Source organism: Schistocerca americana, chromosome 6, assembly GCF_021461395.2.
Source record: "Schistocerca americana isolate TAMUIC-IGC-003095 chromosome 6, iqSchAmer2.1, whole genome shotgun sequence".
Lineage (NCBI taxonomy): Eukaryota > Metazoa > Arthropoda > Insecta > Orthoptera > Acrididae > Schistocerca > Schistocerca americana.
The window spans coordinates 229,737,507-229,758,687 of NC_060124.1; the positions used below are offsets into that span (position 1 = coordinate 229,737,507).

Genomic DNA, 21,181 nt, shown 5'->3' on the forward strand with positions numbered 1-21,181 from the left:
CCAGATGTCTCACCAATTGAAAACGTCTGGTCAATAGTGGCCGAGCAACTAGCTCGTCACAATACGCCAGTCACTAGTCTTTATGAACTGCGGTATCATGTTGAAGCTGCATGGGCAGCTGTACCTGTACACGCCATCCAAGCCCTGTTTCACTCAATGCCCAGGCATATCGAGGCCGTTATTACGGCCAGAGGTGGTTGTTCTGGGTACTGATTTATCAGAATCTATGCACCCAAATTGCATGAAAATGTAATCACATGTCAGTTCTAGTATAATATATTTGTCCAATGAATGCCCATTTATCATCTGCATTTCTTCTTGGTGTAGCAGTTTTAATGGCCAGTAGTGCACATATTCTTGATTCTTGGTACACGTGTTTATCATTTTGCGTGACCACAGATTGCTCACAAAGAACTTGCCAAACAAAGATGTTACACACAACTTGGTCGATAGTCAACACAAACTGTTTTCTAGAGAGAGGCCAGTTATTTCATATTTTTTTACATAGATCCCTCAACCAGTCCACAAGCCTATTCTTTGTCAAACAACTTGACGTGATTAACTACTCTGTGTTCACTTATTTTTATATTTCTAAATTTCACATTGGTATGAAAGTGCGAACTGATATCATTTTCTTCTTTGAAGAAATTTTGAACACCATAAACACAGATAACTGCAGAGCACGTAAATTCATACATTACATCTTTGGCACCTTGTAGACAATGTGTTCACAAAAGGATCAGCACTTCTGAACCACTACAATGAGCAAAAGGCACATTTTAAACATGCTGCAGACTGAAAAAAATCCCAGAACCAATAAGCAGATGTCAGCAGTATGACTACCACAAGAATATTCCTATTTCTTAGGTTAGCACAACCAGGAGCAAAAATGTATAAGTAGTTGGGATTACTATGTAGTTGTCATCAGTGGACAAACAGTACCACCATTGACAGTGTTCACCTGTCAACACATTTTGGAATGTCCTTTACCGAACAGACTGAACATTCAGTTCTGTGCACTGGAACAATTCTGCCATCTGACTACAGAGGTTTAAGCACCATAGAAGGTTTGGTGAAGGCCATGTAAGTAATGAACATGACCAATTGCATACATACATAGCCACCTAAACACCTCCACCACTGGAAAATATTGAGCACACTTGTGCTCTTTTGGGCAAATAAATCAACAAACAATCAACATTCTTGCAGCTTAAGTAAGTTCAATAATTATATTGTTCACAACTTTCCATATGTACTATTGAACATGGATGTTTGCTTGTATGTATTTCTGAAAATTCAGTCACCAGTGCAGAAGGAAACTCTCAGACAATAGTGAGCAGTAGCAGTTGCAGATGATAGTTTTCTAGAAACTATAGTTACACACATAAAATCTAATATTTCCTCTACAATCACACAGCAAAATATCAATGGACGATAAAAATATTTACAAGGAAGCAAAAACCTTAATGACCAAAAGCAAAGAGGAAATGATATTGGAGGAGGCTGAGTATGCAGGTGTCATTCAGTATGAATTCATCTCAAAAGAGACTCTGTGAATAAGGAGTTTTATGGTGTTACCTTCCACTGCCTGAAATACACTTTTTAGAGAAATGACCACAAGAATGGGTTGCATATCAGGTTTTGCTGCATAATAATGCCTCCGAGTACCATCCATTTCTGGTTAAAAGTTACCCTGCCAAGACTAAACAGAACACTGAACTTTTACGCCTCTTGTTCTGTCTGGCACCTGCCAATTTTATTAGCTTTTGTGGTTAAAAATTAAAGTTAGAGAGATGAAAAACTGATGGAAACTAACACAGTGGCCGAAGGCCATATCAGGTAAAGGGTTCAGAATGGTTTCAATAACTCTATGATAGTTGAGGCACATATTTTATTGCAGGGATGGAGTACTTTTGTGGAAATATAACTTTTTAACACCGTAAGTGCAATAAATACCCACTTTTAAACAATTCTGATATCTTTCTGATCACACCATATGAAAGAACAGACACATGTAAAATATCACAAAGGAGCATTAGGAATTTCTCTATAATATAATTTAGTTATTTTATGTCAAATACTATATTTTCTGTAAAATTATTTGTGTAGTGAAGTATATAATGCCATGTTAGTTAATGAGGAGAAAGGTAAAAATCCTGAAGAAGTTAATAAAGCTTGGGAAATGTTAGAAAGCATCAAACCATGTTAAAACTTTAATGGTTGGTTTTAAAGCTCAATTAGGTAAAGAGAAAAAAAATGAAAGAAAATGGAGGGCGGATTCCTGCACATAAATGGACAAACCAAAATGGCCAAAGAGTTGTTGAAACGTGCAAAAATTTTAACCTTAAAATCATTTCAACACATTTTAAAAAGAATGCTTCTAAACAAAAAACTTGGCAGTACATTTATTGGTGACTTTGAAATCTATCATTTAGCAATTTCATATCCTACCTACAAAGAAACTCTAAATGTCCAAGTTAGGAAAGGGGCTAGTTTTGATTCCGACCATTATTTAACATGAATAAAAGTAAAACTTCAACCTCAACCTCAAAAACTCTTCAAAACAAAAAATGTTATCCCAAAATTTGACACTGTTAAAATAACCCTGACTCTAACATGTGAACTTGACAGAAAATAATCCAACAACTGGAAAAGTCTAAATGAAAATTAATCAAAACAGCACAAAATTTAATTCTGCTTTGAAAGAGATAAAAACACCCTCGGTGGGATGCAGATTGTGAAACTGCAGTAAAGTCCAGACACGAGGCATTCAAAAATTGGAATAGTAACAAAACTGAAAATACGTACAGCACCTTCCTAACTGTAAGAAAAGAAATATCTAAATTAATGCGACAGACTAAATGAAACTACAAAAAATGCCCAACTTTTAGAAAATGATTAGGACTTCCAAAAGAACAATACAAGAAACTTTCGTAAAACATTCAAAACAAAACTAACTGGTTACCGACCTCAAAGTCTTCGCTCCAAAAATGAAAATGACAGTTTGGCTCTTAACAACCAGGCAAATTCTAAGATACTTGCTAATTATTTTGAAAAACTATTAAACTGTCCAGAACCTGTGAATAAATTCCAGCCACAGTAAATTAATAACATCAACTCTAGCTCTCAAGTACAAGAGGTAATCAAAATAACTAAACAAATTAAAAGACTTAAAAACAATAAAGCATCCAGAGAAGATGGTATAATTGCAGAACTACTAAAATAAGCCTTCCCCATGAACCATGGACCTTGCCGTTGGTGTGGAGGCTTGCATGGCTCAGCGATACAGATAGCCGTACCGTAGGTGCAACCACAACAGAGGGGTATCTGTTCAGAGGCCAGACAAACGTGTGGTTCCTGAAGAGGGGCAGCAGCCTTTTCAGTAGTTGCAGGGGCAACAGTCTGGATGATTGACTGACCTGGCCTTGCAACATTAACCAAAATGGCCTTGGTGTGCTGGTACTGCGAACAGCTGAAAGCAAGGGGAAACTACGGCCATAATTTTTCCCGAGGGCATGCAGCTTTACTGTATGGATAAATGATGATGGCATCCTCTTGGGTAAAATATTCTGGAGGTAAAATAGTCCCCCATTCGGATCTCCGGGCATGGACTACTCAAGAGGACGTTGTTATCAGGAGAAAGAAAATCGGCGTTCTACGGATCGGAGCGTAAAATGTCAGATCCCTTAATCGGACAGGTAGGTTAGAAAATTTAAAAAGGGAAATGGATAGGTTAAAGTTAGATATAGTGGGAATTAGTGAAGTTCGGTGGCAGGAGGAACAAGACTTTTGGTCAGGTGAATACAGGGTTATGAACACAAAATCAAATAGGGGTAATGCAGGAGTAGGTTTAATAATGAATAACAAAATAGGAGTGCGGGTAAGCTACTACAAATAGCATAGTGAATGCATTATTGTGGCCAAGATAGACATGAAGCCCATGCCTACTACAGTAGTACAAGTTTATATGCCAACTAGCTCTGCAGATGATGAAGAAATTGAAGAAATGTATGATGATATAAAAGAAATTATTCAGGAAGTGAAGGGAGATGAAAATTTAATAGTCATGGGTGACTGGAATTCGAGTGTAGGAAAAGGGAGAGAAGGAAACATAGTAGGTGAATATGGATTGGGGCTAAGAAATGAAAGAGGAAGCTGCCTGATAGAGTTTTGCACAGAGCATAACTTAATCATAGCTAACACTTGGTTCAAGAATCATGAAAGAAGGTTGTATACATGGAAGAATCCTGGAGATACTAGAAGGTATCAGATAGATTATATAATGGTAAGACAGAGATTTAGGAACCAGGTTTTAAATTGTAAGACATTTCCAGGGTCAGATGTGGACTCTGACCATAATCTATTGGTTATGAACTGTAGATTAAATCTGAAGAAACTGCAAAAAGGTGGGAATTTAAGGAGATGGGACCTGGATAAACTGAAAGAACCAGAGGTTGTACAGAGTTTCAGGGACAGCATAAGGGAACAATTGACAGGAATGGGGGAAAGAAGTACAGTAGAAGAAGAATGGGTAGCTCTGAGGGATGAAGTAGTGAAGGCAGCATAGGATCAAGTAGGTAAAAAGACGAGGGCTAGTAGAACTCCTTGGGTAACAGAAGAAATATTGAACTTAGTTGATGAAAGGAGAAAATATAAAAATGCAGTAAATGAAGCAGGCAGAAAGGAATACAGACGTCTCAAAAATGAGATCGACAGGAAGTGCAAAATGGCTAAGCAGGGATGGCTAGAGGACAAATGTAAGGATGTAGAGGCTTATGTCACTAGGGGTAAGATAGATACTGTCTACAGGAAAATTAAAGAGACCTTTGGAGAAAAGAGAACCACTTGTATGAATATCAAGAGCTCAGATGGAAACCCAGTTCTAAGCAAAGAAAGAAAAGCAGAGAGGTGGAAGGAGTATACAGAGGATCTATACAAGGGTGATGTACTTGAGGACAATATTATGGAAATGGAAGAGGATGTAGATGAAGATGAAATGGGAGATACGATACTGCGTGAAAAGTTTGACAGAGTACTGAAAGACCTGAGTCGAAACAAGGCCCCGGGAGTAGACAACATTCCATTAGAACTACTGATGGCCTTGGGAGAGCCAGTCCTGACGAAACTCTACCATCTGGTGAGCAAGATGTATGAGACAGGCGAAATACCCTCAGACTTCAAGAAGAATATAATAATTCCAATCCCAAAGGAAGCAGGTGTTGACAGATGTGAAAATTACTGAACTATCAGTTTAATAAGTCACAGCTGCAAAATATTAACGTGAATTCTTTACAGACGAATGGAAAAACTGGTAGAAGCCGACCTCGGGGAAGATCAGTTTGGATTCCGTAGAAATGTTGGAACACGTGAGGCAATACTGACCTTACGACGTATCTTAGAAGAAAGATTAGGGAAAGGCAAACCTACATTTCTAGCATTTGTAGACTTAGAGAAAGCTTTTGACAATGTTGACTGGAATACTCTCTTTCAAATTCTGAAGGTGGCAGGGGTAAAATACAGGGAGCGAAAGGCTATTTACAATTTGTACAGAAACCAGATGGCAGTTATAAGAGTCGAGGGGCATGAAAGGGAAGCAGTGGTTGGGAAGGGAGTGAGACAGGGTTGTAGCCTCTCCCCGATGTTATTCAATCTGTATATTGAGGAAGCAGTAAAGGAAACAAAAGAAAAGTTCGGAGTAAGTATTAAAATCCATGGAGAAGAAATAAAAACTTCGAGGTTCGCCGATGACATTGTAATTCTATCAGAGACAGCAAAGGACTTGGAAGAGCAGTTGAACGGAATGGACAGTGTGTTGAAAGGAGGATATAAGATGAACATCAACAGAAGCAAAATGAGGATAATGGAATGTGGTCGAATTAAGTCGTCTGATGCAGAGGGAATTAGATTAGGAAATGAGACACTTAAAGTAGTAAAGGAGTTTTACTATTTGGGGAGCAAAATAACTGATGATGGTCGAAGTAGAGAGGATATAAAATGTAGACTGGCAATGGCAAGGAAAGCGTTTCTGAAGAAGAAAATTTGTTAACAACGAGCATAGATTTAAGTGTCAGGAAGACGTTTCTGAAAGTATTTGTATGGAGTGTAGCCATGTGTGGAAGTGAAACATGGATGATAAATAGTTTGGACAAGAAGAGAATAGAAGCTTTCGAAATGTGGTGCTACAGAAGAATGCTGAAGATAAGATGGGTAGATCACGTAACTAATGATGAAGTATTGAATAGAATTGGGGAGAAGAGGAGTACGTGGCACAACTTGACAAAAAGGAGGGACCGGTTAGTAGGACATGTTCTGAGGCATCAAGGGATCACAAATTTAGCATTGGAGGGCAGCATGGAGGGTAAAAATCATAGAGGGAGATCAAGAGATGAATACACTAAGCAGATTCAGAAGGATGTGGGTTGCAGTAAGTACTGGGAGATGAAGAAGTTTGCACAGGATTGGGTAGCATGGAGAGCTGCATGAAACCAGTCTCAGGACTGAAGACCACAACAACAACAAAACTAAATGGGTTTAACACTATAAAAGAAATCACTTAACTAATAGGACATATCTGGCAAACAAAGGAAATACGCGAGGACTGTAAAACTGCCCTAATTCATCCACTGCATAAAAAAGGGAATAAAACTGATGTTAATAATTGCGAGGAATTTCTCTTCTCCTGGTCACATACAAAATTCTCTAGCAATGTTTACTTTATTGAGCCAAAGTACAGTTATAACCCAAAACTGGTGAATACCAAGCAGGCTTTAGACCAAACAGATCCTGTCTGGAACAAATTCTTAATTTAAAACTAATCCTTAGGCACCAAAGGATTTATAGTAACAACAATGAATGTGCATTTGTGAATTTTAGAAAGACCAACAACTCAGTTGATTGTGAATCTCTTTTCCAAATTTTAAAGGAACAAGGGCTAAATGATAAATCTAACACTTATTAAAGAAACGTCAACTGACACTAGTTCTAATGTTAAATTCTTGGGAAAAATTTCTGAACCATTTGATATAAAGACTGGTGTTGGATGGGGAGATGGACTCTCTTCATTACTGTTTAACTGTGATTTGGAAGAGGTAATTACAGAATAGCAAGAGATAAAATTGAGCCAAAATACAGATCAATCAATCAAGTTAGGTAGAAGTAATATTAGAGTAGATTGTCTCATTTTGCAGATGATCTGGCAATTTTAACTAGGGATATTACCACAACTCAAAAACAAATTCTTAAAGAAGTTACAGAAAAAGTAGGACTACAAATATAATTCGGAAAAACAGATTATATGGCATGCAACAAAAAAGTGCCAATGTTTTTGAACATGAAATATAGAAAAATAAAAAGGGTTTCTCAGTTTAAATACTTGGGAGAAATCATACAAGAAAAAAGTCTGTAAAACGCTGCAAATGAAGTTCACTGTCAAAAAAATGGCAACTGCATTCAGATTAACACAAAATATTTATAATAAAAAATCACTTTCTAAATTCAGTAAACTTAGGCATCACAGCATTGTAACCAAACCTGAATGTCTTTATGGAGCAGAAACTTTCATTTTAAACAGAAAAAGGGATACTGACAAAATTCAAAAGAAAGAAAGAAAGAAAGATTATTATGAAAATATTAGGTCCCACAGTTACTGATGGAGAAACTTATAGGCTGAAAAGTAATAAGGAAACAGAAGAATACACAGACATACATGGTGACATGAGAAAATGAAGACTTAAATTGTAGGGGCACATTAAAAGAATGGCATCCACTAGGTTGACAAAGCAAACAGCAGAATTCTACAAAAAAACAGAAGTAAGGCCAAAACTAAGCCAATTAAATGGATCGCTGTGGTTCAGGAGGATCTTTAAGTAGCCGGTATAACTCAGACAGATGTTACAAATAGAAAAACATTCAGACAAAAGATATCTAATTGGAAAACTGGTCAGAGGGAAAGTAGAAAACAAACTGGAAAACCGTGGTATGATGACAGAAAGAGACTTCCTTCTGAAAGGAGGAAACAAATTTGGACCCAAAGGAAGACCAACCATCAAAAGTGAATCTGACTGATTGTACCTCGCGTGGTCCTATTGGGCCCACACATGAAGAATAATAGTCAAGTACAGATGATGACATCTAATTCATATTCATTCTTTTATTATACGAGAAGACATGTTTTGCTTGCAGTTTTCTTGAAAAATAATTTTTATTTACTCATTCCTCCAGGAAAACATGTTGCCACTCACTCTGTAATTTATCAGAGTACCAGAACTCAGGGATGGAAATTCTGGCTAAGTTAAATTTTTGTATTATGCATCTTCAACTTAGTGTATAGGAGCTGATAGTGTTATTTATAAAGTTATGTAAATTTCTCATACAAAATATTACATAAAAACAGCAGATGAACAGAAGGAACAGGAGCTTTTCTCAAAGTAGCTTAATCTAGAATTAATTTCCTTAGCTGTCAATGTGACTAGACTAATAGAGCCTGCTCATAAATTGTTGCTATTATACTTTACAGAAGTAGCCTGCAGTGGTTACTTCTGTCTGTTAATATGTAACTTGCCTCATTCTAAATCTCTGCCTGATCTCTTTTAATAGGATTCACACAGAGAGTGATTGAGTATGCATCGTCGGCAGTTGATAGAGCAGTAATAACACATTTATATACTTTGAAGCATTTGCAATAATATGTATACTAAAACACTACACATATTGTAAGACCAAATATTTCACCCTTAAGCTTATCTAACATTAGCAATACATATGAGATATAATCAGAAAGCTACCTTTGTTAGCTGGCCTGTGCGGTCATACTCCTCTTCAACAAAATAAAGTTCCATTTCTTCAACGTCATTGTCCAGAATGTACTTCACTTTACTAAGATAGAGGTCCGGATCATCTTGTTCAAAGTACTGTAACAAAATTATTCTCAGTCTGTTTTTTGACAATTATTATAAAATGTAAGTAAATTAAACCAAGAAGTATGTCACACCAATCCGAAGAAAGGCAGCTGCCAGTTTCCTGTATCATTAAGCAGTTTTCAGAGCTGTTAACAACGATACTACTACTATCACAATCAGCACCACTACTAATATTACTAGTAGTAATATTTTTAGAACATTGCATGTAACATAGATGTAAACTGTCAATATGCAGAAGAAAGCTTATAACAGAAATACAAACCAATGAAAAAGCTGCCATTAGTACAGAAAGGAAAAGATAACATGCATGTGTGGTAGGTCTGCAGCTTATAGCCTATGTTGCGTGTACCGTGAATGCCACCAAGAGTTTCTCACTAAGCCAGTTTATTGGAATCTTGTTATAAACTTGTTTTTTCTTAGACTGCCCTTTGGTTGTTTACTTGGAACTTTTGTTATGGACTGATCTTGCTTGTAACATTCCTACACTGGATTTCGTTTGGCTTATAATAATATGTTGCTCTAGTATGATGACTGTACTGACTGTACATATCTGTATCTACTCCTCCGGAACTTTTATAATGCAGCCTTAATAAACTGCTGCTGGTGCAAAAACAAAAGTTAGTCACCTGTTTTACAATCTATTTATATGAATTTACTTATTTTTAGTATAACCACCATCAGTCACAACAGATAACTAACTCCAAGTGCTCACAGCAACCACCTTCAGATCTATCACAAACTCAGTTGAGTTATAATTATATATGTCAAATTATATATATTGTGGCTTGCCACCATACATGCAGTTTCTGTAGTATTTTTGGTACATGTCTTCTAACTCTTTATCACAATGATCCAGAGACTTGAAAGAGTTCCAAGAAATATCTGTTGCTTGTCTTTACGACTAGTCTTCCAATTCTGTCCTACATTCCTACAGTAGCTGTAATAAAATTTTCTTTAATATAATCCACATCTGAAATTGTTCCTCTGTAATAAAACTCATCTCTTGATTCTTATTTTATTTTTCTTAAATTTTTTGCCACATGTCTAGCAACCTTACTAAATCACTTTTCAAGGTATTTAATTTCTCTTCTAATTCCACTACAAAGCTTTCATTCCTAAGGTTCCTGAATAGAAATAGTTGGGTCTCTAAGGTGTACATTACTGTTTACTTTACCTTGCTTTATGTAGTAATATGCAGACACAAAAGTAGATAGGCATGTTGCATGTCCTAAAGCAATTGCCTGAGATCTCTTACTCCACTATTCCCATCCAGGCCAGAATACAGATGCCACACGAAGTTGTACACAGCAGCAAAGGTCTCCACTGACCTTATTAGCCAGTGCGGCCAGAATTTTGTGAGGCACATCAATGCTGCTGAACTTGAACAAGGTTCTGCCCACAGCAGTTTCAATTTAAAACTGAGTTTCTCATAGTTGCCAAACTTGAGAAGAGGCTGTTAGTAACATGGTAAATATGGTGGGTGGGAGGGTCCACCCTCCCCCCCCCCCCCCCCCCCTTCCCCTTCCCAACCAGAAAATTTAGTGTTTTAAAAGCTATATTTCAGACATTTTCTGACCCTAAATTTAAAAAAAAAGGAAATATTTAACTTATTATATATTTATTTTTGTTTCATTTTAAAATTAATCAAAATTATGATCTTCAATAAAGAAAACTTCTTTGGCCTCACTGTCACTCACACTTCTAATGAATGTGACAGGGGAATGTGCAGTTTATGAACCCCTTGTTGCATTCATGTTTACTACTGACTGCTGCTTTCTCCATACATTCATTTCTGCCTCATAGAAAGCATCTTACATTTTTTTGTTGTCATTTCCCTTTCGTATTGCAGTAGCTCACTTGCTGACAACAAGTTTTTACAGAGTCAGACAACAAATCCTGTTGTTGCTGCTGCTGTGATATTGAGAAATGACATACAGGGTGCATACGCGGACAAGGAAAAAAAAATCCCAGATTTTTTCCCCGATTTCCCCCTTAAAACACATTTTCTCCCGGATGGATATACACTTTTTCCGTGTTATGCGACATATTTTTCCTTGGAACTGTAAAACTTATTAATCCTTTGAATGGTTATGGTTTTATACACCGGTGTAGAATTTCTCAGCCCTTTGGAAAACGAAACTCAGAAAAAAAAAAGATAATGTACACTGCTTATTTTCGTATTACGAAACTATAAATAGAGTTCCATCAAACACCGCATGTTACTTTCCGAACCATTGAAATCGAGATTGCGATGCGCTTTTGTAAGCCAGTCATACCTCATGTCATGTGATCTCATCAGCCGATACAGTGGATATTCAGAGCTTAGGACACGTGATGTAGTCAGTCAATAGCATTATCACTGTTAAGTAGCGCGTACACACAAGTAGGAAAAGTTAATGGTGTAAATTAATATACATAGTGTTGCTTCAAGAAAAGCAGAACTTGCACACTTAATATTGGCCTCGGCGACTATTAAGTTGCAAGAGAAGCAAAACTTTCATGTAGAATGTTGTTGTTTTTTTTGCGCGTGTTACACTTTAAGATACATCACACAAATGCGCCAGTAAAATTTTTAATACCGACATAAATGTCTGATCTTCTGGGCCCGAAATTTTTTCTAAATGGTCATCCTCAAATAGTTGATTTTTAAATGAGAGTCAAATGCTCTGTTGTTTAAGAAATTCATCGCACATTCTCACACTAAGTTCATCTTGCGTAAAAGGAAATTTACTTTGAAAGTAATGCTTTTCAATCAATCATTCACAATATTTTCCCACGACCTGTTAGAAAGAGGTTCGTTTCAACAGTTGCCAGTGAGCGCCAGATAACAGACGACAGACATCACCACACTTGCGCAGCTATGATGACACAGGAAGCCCATATGTTCATACATGTAAAACATTAAAAGATCTTGCATAATGTCATAAAAGAAACAAGACATCAGAGGAATTTCGTGAACCACACAAAAATGCATAATTCAGCTTAAAGTGCACATTCGTATGTCCAGATTTGGTTGTAAATTTTATTGGAGTACCAGTACTGTATTATCTCATTTTTGGTTCTTTATTATGGCATAATGCCGTATGTGCTACAAGATGAAAACATGATCTTTTGAAATGCAGCAAACAGTTGAAACTAGCCAATAGTGTGGAATTAAACACTTCGTTTCAAATAAATTGACTGCCTCAGCCGAAAAGATTAATTAAGCCATATTTCTTTAGCAAACTGATAAAAATAACTTCATTATTCTGCAAGGCGATTAATGCTTGACTGAAATTGCCGCCCAGGGCAGACACTCCAGTTTGCTCCCAGCGAATATGGTAGCTTGCGCGCGCCAGTAAAATTTTTCCGGGTAGCATCTTGCTGCTTGCTTATACAGCTAACAGCCACACTTTTGTAGCCAGAAGCGGAAGGAGGTACATACGTGACTCAACTGCGCATGCGCATGGGCCCACTCACAACTGCTCACACAAATCTAATGTAAACAGTTATGACGTCATGCTCATTGGAGGCAATTTGTTGTCATGAAGCATTGCATAGTCTTCCTAAAGCCTTTGACACATTTTGCTACTGGCCGACGCTTCTATGAGCACTGTGTTTTGGTGTGTACATGCTGCATTTCCTTTGCAACTTAAGTTTTATTTTAGTTTGTTTCTCTCATTCACGTTTTATTGCTGCAGTATTATTCTGCTATAGTGGGATGCAGTAATATCCTACGATAGAGTATTATTTCTTACCTGTCAAAATAATAAAAAATAACTGAAAACTAAAACAAAAAAAATATCCTGGAATCCTAAAAAATTCCCAGGTTTTTCCCGGATATCTCCCAGGTGAAAAAATTCCCAGGTTTTTCCCCGATCTCCCGATTATCCTGGGTCGTATACACCCTGGACAGATTTAATTTTTTTTATATACGTCACTGTTGATGGAGCAAAGCAATGGAGAATTTTTTGTTTGGGTGTCAAGCTTCTGTTTAATATTTTTACAAATATGATTTCAAACATTCCAGATGTGCTCATCTGCCTCATACAGTGTGACAAGTTCTTGTCCACTCCATTTCATAAAGGAACACATGTAAAGACAAAATGCAATACTATAAACAAAGCACAAACAAACACTAGGATTGTGTAGCAGCATTTAGTGGTAACAGGACAAGAACTATGTTCCTTTGATCTGTACCGACACAGCTGTGGATCACTGGCTTTGTGTTGCCAAGATGATGACAACATATTGCAAACATTGGTAGCCCACTATTAGCCACAAACAATGTTGTGAACAAATGTTACAGAGCATGTTTTGAACTCGACATAAATGCACCTTTAGTGAGCTGTGGTGACAAAATCACCGGTAGACACGTTTACTGCATATCCGCGAAGGACACCATTACAATCTATAAAACATTTTGGTAGCATATGACTAGCAAAATGTACACACATCTTTTTCAGTTTTTTTTTTTAAAAAGATCAAATTGTAAAATGTCTATCTCCATAATTTTTTAGTATCTTCCTATAACTCTGTAATTATGGTGATAAATCCATAACAGTTATGGACAATCTATAGTAGTCATCAGCCATGATTTCTAAACCTCAGAGCCTGTGATCAACATGATCACTTTGCATGCTGAGCAATTGCCAACAGATACCTCAAGTTAATATTATCTGTTAACTGATTCTGTGTGACTTATTACGCATAATATTTTAGAGGGTTGGAGACACTGACCTTGTAGTGAACACGAAGACCAATGAGTTGTGCCAAAAATGACCTCGTGAACCGTGCCCGTACTAACTGTCTGTAGGAACCTCCAAGTGATGATTCGTAAAGGCACTTGCCGACTATTCGACCAGCAAACTCAAAGTGCTTCAACTTGAGGTGAGGAGGCCTCTGAACATTAGGATGTACAAGTGCTTGCTGACCATCTGAAAAGCTCATGAAGAGACCATTGCGTGCATCAAACAATGCTGCACACACAAGTTCAAACCACTCTCTTCGTACACCACCCCAGTCCAGACCTGTGGACAAGAACAAACATTGCCAAATAAGGCTAACTGCATAATGATAGATGCTGTTTTGGAAGGAAACTCATTAAAAACATAAATTAATATTAACAAATTCAAGGAATCAACCGAGTAAAAAATTCAAGAGTGAGAAAGGTTATCCATTTCACACGTCTTTGATATGTCACCTATCAGTAAATTCATATCTGTGGAGATTTCAGCATTAACACAACAAAACAGGATTAATTTTGCAACACATTTTTTACCATTCTACTTGATTACAGAATATCATAAATGATCCACAAGAATTACAAAACATACATCATCAATATTGATCATATACTGACACAGGGAAAGAATGTTGTTATGTTGTTGTAGACATACTTTGACTTTGAGACCACTCCTGCCAAATCTTACATTTAAAACTATCAGTAAGAACTATAACTAAAACAGTCACTCACAGAAGGGTTTACTCCAAGACAAAAAAAATTTGAATTTGTTGAGCAATTAAAGAATGAAACATGAAAAGAAGTGCACTTAGAAATTAGCACAAGAAACTTCCCAATCTACGTGGTCAATATTTAAATTCAGATTTGAAGAACTGTTTCCAAAAGTATTCACAACCACTTTGCAGAGTCCCACACTTGTAAGACTCTACCATATACAGAATATATTACTACCTGTAAAAGTCCCAAAATGACAAATATTGTCCGCAATATATACCGATGAGCGAAAGGATTATGATCATAAGCTTAAGAGCATATTAATCCACCTCTGGAACACAACACAGTAGTGATTCTATGCGGCATGGTTTCAATGAGTCCTTGGTAGGTTTCCGGAGGTATGTGACACCAGATGTCCACACACAGGTCATGAACTTCCATAAATCACCGGTCAGTGGCTTGTGGGTTTGGAGCTGGCATCCACTAGCATTCCAGATGTTTTCCACAAGGTTCAGACAAATATGGTGGCCAAGACAATAATTTCAGTTCACTATGATGCTCCTCAACCTATTTGAAACATAGCAAGGTGGGGTAGAGCCACTTGCTACAACCCTACTCCTTCAATTCATATTTTTTTTCTTTTTTCATTCTGTAAATAATGCATTTGCTACAGTTATGTGAAATGACTTATTTTTTATTTAGGTTGATGTCCATAAATTTCAACTTATGTGATTTCTAATCAGAAAGGAATAGGTAGTTTTATTTAAAATATTATTATACAATTTACATGTCATAGAACACATGAGCTGAGATTTCTAATGAGCCAATAGCTAACTGTCTGTAAAAGGAACATGTTAGTTTCCCTGAAAACTTCAACTTCAAATGTTATTTTCAATTATAACTTACACCTCCCAGAACACACTTTTGCTATTTTGACAATTAAGCATGTTTAATTTTATTAGTTCATGTGAGTAAAGTACTTGTCTGTACGCATGTGACAGCATGCTTACCAATATATTCCAAAATGCCGTGCATAAAAGTGGGTTTTTCCGGTGCTCATATCTCAGGTTCTATTGGTAATAAACAGGCAGGGTCAAGTGTTTTGGATATTACCAAAAGAAGGATCATCTTAGTGTCACTACTTCATAATACAGAATCGAATTATAAATATTACACACTTCTTCCTGCTTAGATAAATGGAGCAAATTGGCAGTTATTTTTGCATTTGATGTGGTCTACTGTGGGCATGATGGGACTTATGGAGGCACGATTTGTTCATGTGAAGTTCCTTGGAAAACCCCAAAAAAAGTGTTTTTTTACAATATTTTTGCTCTGACCAGCAGACCAAAACCCAGCCGAGGATTCCAAGATGGCTATCCAAAGCAGATAGCTGAAATTTTTATGATATATTTGTAAGATACCAATCTTCAACAAACTTGAAAATTTTCTTGGTATCATTATCCTTTTGCAGCTACAGCGGATAACCCCATGATTTAATTACACTGATGGGTATAGCCGTGAATGAACAAATAGTTGAATGAATTAACAAGTGAAAGAATGATGCATTTACATAAATTCATGGATGGCTCCCAAGGAATGTCCCAAAAAAGCATTTTTTGCCATTACCAGTGGACCAAAATCCAGTCACTGATTCCAAGATGGCTATGCAGACCAAGTGGCTGTAATTTTTACAATACGTTCCTAAGATTATGGTCTCAAACAACGCTGATAATTTACTACATACTGATCTTTATCTGTTTCCGAGCTACAGAGGTTCAAAGTTATCCTACTTGTGCATGTAAAATACATTGTGAGGTGGAAATGTAGCTTATAAAGTGATGTAGAGCAAAGAAGTATAATGTTAAGTGTCTCCATTAGCATCAGAAGGGTTCTCGGAACTCCACATTATAGTACTGAACCACATACAAAAATTTTGGGCACATAAAATCCAACCTGTGTTAAATTTGTTTTGCGTTATTTCATTCCACATAAGTAAACTATCAAAATTTTGCTGTCCCATTAAGTTCTTTTCATATGAGTGACATGACCTCCTGTGGCAGGGAACAGAAGGGAACCAGTGGAAAAATGCTCCCATCAGAGCACAGAAAAGCCAAATTGCTTCTCTTTATTAGACCGACTGAAAAGTGGGGCGACAGCTGTCTCATTCCACCTTCCTCACGCGAACATATTCACACTTTTTATGCCGAGAAAGAAGGGGACAGTGGCAGTGGAAAAAGAGATGCAGAAGTAATAAATATTGGAAGCTAGTAGACAGTGGTTGTGGTGTAGAAAGAACAAAGGAGACAATGGCAGTGAGAGAGAAAGAGAGGGACACAGTGCCAATGGAACATACCAGACAGGGAGAGAACAGTGCTATGAAAAGAGTGAAGGAAACGATACCCATGGGAGAGGAATAAAGAGAAGGAGAAAGTGGAAGTAGGTAAGAGCCAGTGATAATGAGAGACAGAGTCTATGACAATGACGACAAGAAAGAGAGAAATAGTAACAGGGAAAAGACACAGCAGCAATGGGAATGAATGAATGACAGTGGGAGTAGACAGTAGTAGTAGGACATAACAAAGGCGACTGTGGCTGTGACAGAGGAGACAGACAGCTGCAGAGCCACAAGGAGATAATACAATGAGTTTGGCTGAATGAGTGAGTGGAAATGGGCAATTGGGAGTGGATGGGCATGAGAGACTTACAGTGATGGACTAGTGTGTGTGAGTGAGTTACAGTTGCGGCAACATGTGGAATTGATAAGTGATGTGCATGTTAAAAAGAACGTGAGTATGTTCACATGTCAATCTTTTTGCAAAAATTTTTAAACGTGCTGAGGAAGGTAGAATGAGGCAGCTGATATCCCACTTTTCAGTCAGTCTTTTAATAAAGAGGAGCATATTCACCTTTGTGCGCTCCAATAAATTTTTCCACTGGATGAGAAATTGAGTAAATTATGAAAATTGCATACCTTTGAAATTCACACAAAGATCAGTAAATCCCATGTCATGGAGTTCATAAACAGTTCATGTAGCTTTATTAATTTTACAGCCACCTAATAAACAGCTAAAAAGAATTATTTCTTGCTACACTAGAATGACATTTGACTAAATTTGACATTTGCTTTATTATATACTAACATGTAATTAGAGATTTCACTAATTATTCTCATGCACATCTATAAATTACCATCACCAGACAATAAGTAAGCAGTCTGCACATGGTAATCATTCAATCAACATATCTGGGACACAACAGGAAGCATTCAGTACATTGACATCATGTAGTAACTTGTGAGTAATATCTTCTGTAAAAGTTCTTTGAGTCTGTGGAAGTCATTCATTACAACACCATCATGTGGTCACACTGTTATACCTGTGTTGATAAATTCCAAACCTGCTTGTGAAAGTGCACTGTAAAAATATCATCGCTGTCACAATAATTCTTAGTTGAGTGGAAGTGCTTACCAGACATTATTATATTGTATGATTTTTTTATACACGACCCGATCATTATGTTTTCACAAGTGACAGTAAATTTGATAATTAGTCAAGTTAACTACTACTGTGTTGCATAAATCATTTCAAAACTTTATAGAAAATCAGATTACAGCAAGACAGTGGACATTTGACAACTAGCTACTGAGGACTATTAATCGCAGGTAAGGCATGTTACACATTGTAGCATGATTCTAGCCTTGGGACACTGAAATTTATCCTGATGGAAGATGACTTCACTGTCAGAGAAGACATCAAGCATAATGGGATGCAAGTGGATTGTAATATTGTTCGTGTAGTCCACAGCAGTCGCTGCATCTTCATTGCAACAACAAGTTCCATGGAAGACCAGGTGAATGTTCCCCACACCATAATATTGCCTCCATTGACCAGTACCCAAGGTGCAGTTCATGTTTCAAGCAACCATTCACTTGGATGATAGCATATCTGAACAATACCACTGACCAGCTGCAGAACCCTGTGTTCAACAACCCACACTGAATGGTGTGCCCTGAAACACTCATGCCCACACCAGCATTGCACACTGTGATCATATCTGCCACAGATTGCATCTATTCTGGTTTATAAAGTACGTGAGCCTCTGCCCTCCATGTTACGTGATGAGGTATAAGATCTAACGCCTTGTTACCTACTCATGGTTTCACTGTCCTTCAACCTCTTTTCATAGGTGCTCAATATAGTAACACACTAACTAATGACCAGTATTGCCATTTCCAGGCTGCAACAATATGCCCTCTGTCAAAGCTGATTATGTTAGTGCATCTTCCATTTGCAGCCACCATATAAATGCTACAGTGATTCCCCAGTTGTCTCTGCTCTGCTTACATACTTCCCCTACCATGCCATGTGCCCTCAACACCACTAGGCAGCATTCACTCTTGTGATGGGCAGTGGTCACAGTAGTTTGGCTTATTAATGTTTATGTTTGGAAGTATAAGGACCTATACAGAGGGTGATCCTGGGATGATGTTACAAACTTTCAGGGATGATGCAGAAGGGTTAATGTATTAGTTTGAGGTAAGGGGACATGATCCAAAAATGACCAAGTCAAATGGCAACTGCAATCATTTTTCCTTGAAAACTTAACTGTCTTGTCTCACAGAGAGGTAAATGTATTATCAGTTATGGTGATTACTTTTGAAATAATAAACAGTTAAGTTACTTTTTCAATCTGTGTCATTATCATTTGACTGCCCCTTATATAACAGTAAGACAGAGATTAAGAAATCAGAGGGTAAACTGCAAAACATTTCCAGGAGTGGATGTAGACTCTGACTATAATTTATTAGAACTTTAGTCCAGTAATACTTTGTCAGTATTCAAACAGAATCACAAAGTAGCAATGATCATAAACAGAGAAGTAAGAATATTGATCATCATAAAGAAACACTACTGAGACTAGAAAAATAGTTGCCTGGTCTCACCTTGTTCTCCTTGAAAGGTTATCTCAAAGTTTCGACACCAGTCACTCACAGAGAAGTTCTTTGTTGCTTTCATTGACTGAAACATGTATAGTTTAAAATCACTTACACACATTATAAAAAGTAAACAAAAATAATAAAAGACAACCACTGACTTATAGCCAACCAATGCGTAGCACATGAAACACATAGTAACACAGAGACATTATTAGCTTGCTTTTGAATTATCACTCTTTTCCTAGTCAGTTACATACCCTCACACACAACCAAATGCACCCACTCCAGCCATGTGTGGGTGTGTTTAGGTGTCTGTATGCTTTCATGTGCGAGAGTACATACTTTAAAAAAAAATGTAGCTCAAGAGAAAGTGACTTTTCTTTTCTGTTAGATGTTCCTGTGTGTCAAAAAACTACAGGCCAGTGGCTGCTTTTCCTCATTCTTTTTATGGTTTCCATAAAGCAATTTATCTTGTTAAACAATGTAAATGTGGAAGGGGCATTAAAAGAAGGTTACGGTTTTTATGTGTATCACTTGGAAGAAATATGTTAAAAGACCTCAAGAAATGTTTCTCTGCTCCTTGTTTTCTTTTTGAATTGGTCACTTGTAACAATAATGTTGGAAAGACAGATTGCTACTTACCGTAAAGATGACACAACAAGTTGCAGATAGGCATAATTAAAAGACACCCACATAAAGCCTTTGGCCATGGCCTTCATCAGTAAGACTGACACACACACACACACACACACACACACACACACACACACACACACAGGAACTATCATGTGGGACACAAACAGTTATCTGGAGGGGGCGGAGAAGGAGAAGGGATAGTAGTGTATGGGTGTGAAAGAGACAAATGCTGTCTGCTGGAGTGTGCAGGGCTAGACTGCCAACAGGTGCAGCATCAGGAGGTTGTGGGGTAGGGAGGTGAGTAAAAAAAAAAAAAAAAAAAAAAAAAAAAAAAAAAAAAAAAAAAAAAAAAAAAAAAAAAAAAAAAGAGAATCGAGGGAAAAAATAGGCAGATGTGTTGTCAAAGGACTGCAAATAAACAGGGTTGGAGATGAGAATGGGGAGGAGATGATGGACAGAGGGGGTGGAAACACACCACCCAACAGCTTCCACACCTTCTGTTCATCATCTCCTCCCCATTCTCATCTCCAACCCTGTTTATTTGCAGCCCTCTGACAACACATCCGCCTGTCTTTCTCTGAACCTCTCCTTTTTTTGCTCCTTTTTTCCCTACCTCTCTGCCCCACAAGCTCCTGGTGCTGGCCTGTCGGCAGTCTAGTCCCTGCAAACTCCACTGGACAGCTTTCATCTCTCTCCGCACCCGTACACTACAATCCCTGCCCCCCCCCCCCCCCCCCCTCTTGATTGCTGCTTGCATCCCACATGATAGTTGCATTCTGGCTCGAGATGCTGGAGTTGGCAGTTGTGTGTGCATGAGGAGTGCTTGCTTGCGTATGCGAGAATGGCGTTTGTGTCTCTTACTGATGAAGGCAGTGGCCAAAAACTTTATGCGAGTGTCTTAATTTGCTTGTCTGCAACTTGACGGTAAGTAGTAATCTGTCTTTTCCTACACTGTTGATATTGATACCTGGAGTTTCCATTGTTTGATTCACTTGTAACTATAAATGATTACAGATTTTAAAATTTACATTATGATAATATAAGAATGAGCTATATACTACAGCACAGGTTAGCTGATAATCTGAGTGATTAAGGCTTTGCACTATGTATAAAGACAGAAAATACAGTCTAATAAATCAGAAATATGAGTCTATGTAAACTATAAAGCTATTGCTAGTACTGTGAATGTACCTCAGTTCCCATTAATGACACTGTAACTACAAGTTGTATTTCAAATTTTTTCACTGTCATTCT

At 37.4% G+C, this 21,181-nt stretch overlaps 1 protein-coding gene across 1 annotated transcript in view; it reads right to left on the minus strand.

Annotated features, from left to right (window-relative positions):
- Positions 1-21,181, minus strand: part of LOC124619611 (apoptosis-resistant E3 ubiquitin protein ligase 1) — a 656,004-nt gene that overhangs the window by 38,478 nt on the left and 596,345 nt on the right. The window contains exons 11-13 of the mRNA XM_047146114.1: positions 19,298-19,373; positions 13,638-13,927; positions 8,784-8,909 (exon numbers count right to left, since the gene is read on the minus strand). Coding sequence (XP_047002070.1) covers positions 8,784-8,909; positions 13,638-13,927; positions 19,298-19,373 — 492 coding nt within the window. The remainder of the gene's footprint in view (positions 1-8,783; positions 8,910-13,637; positions 13,928-19,297; positions 19,374-21,181) is intronic.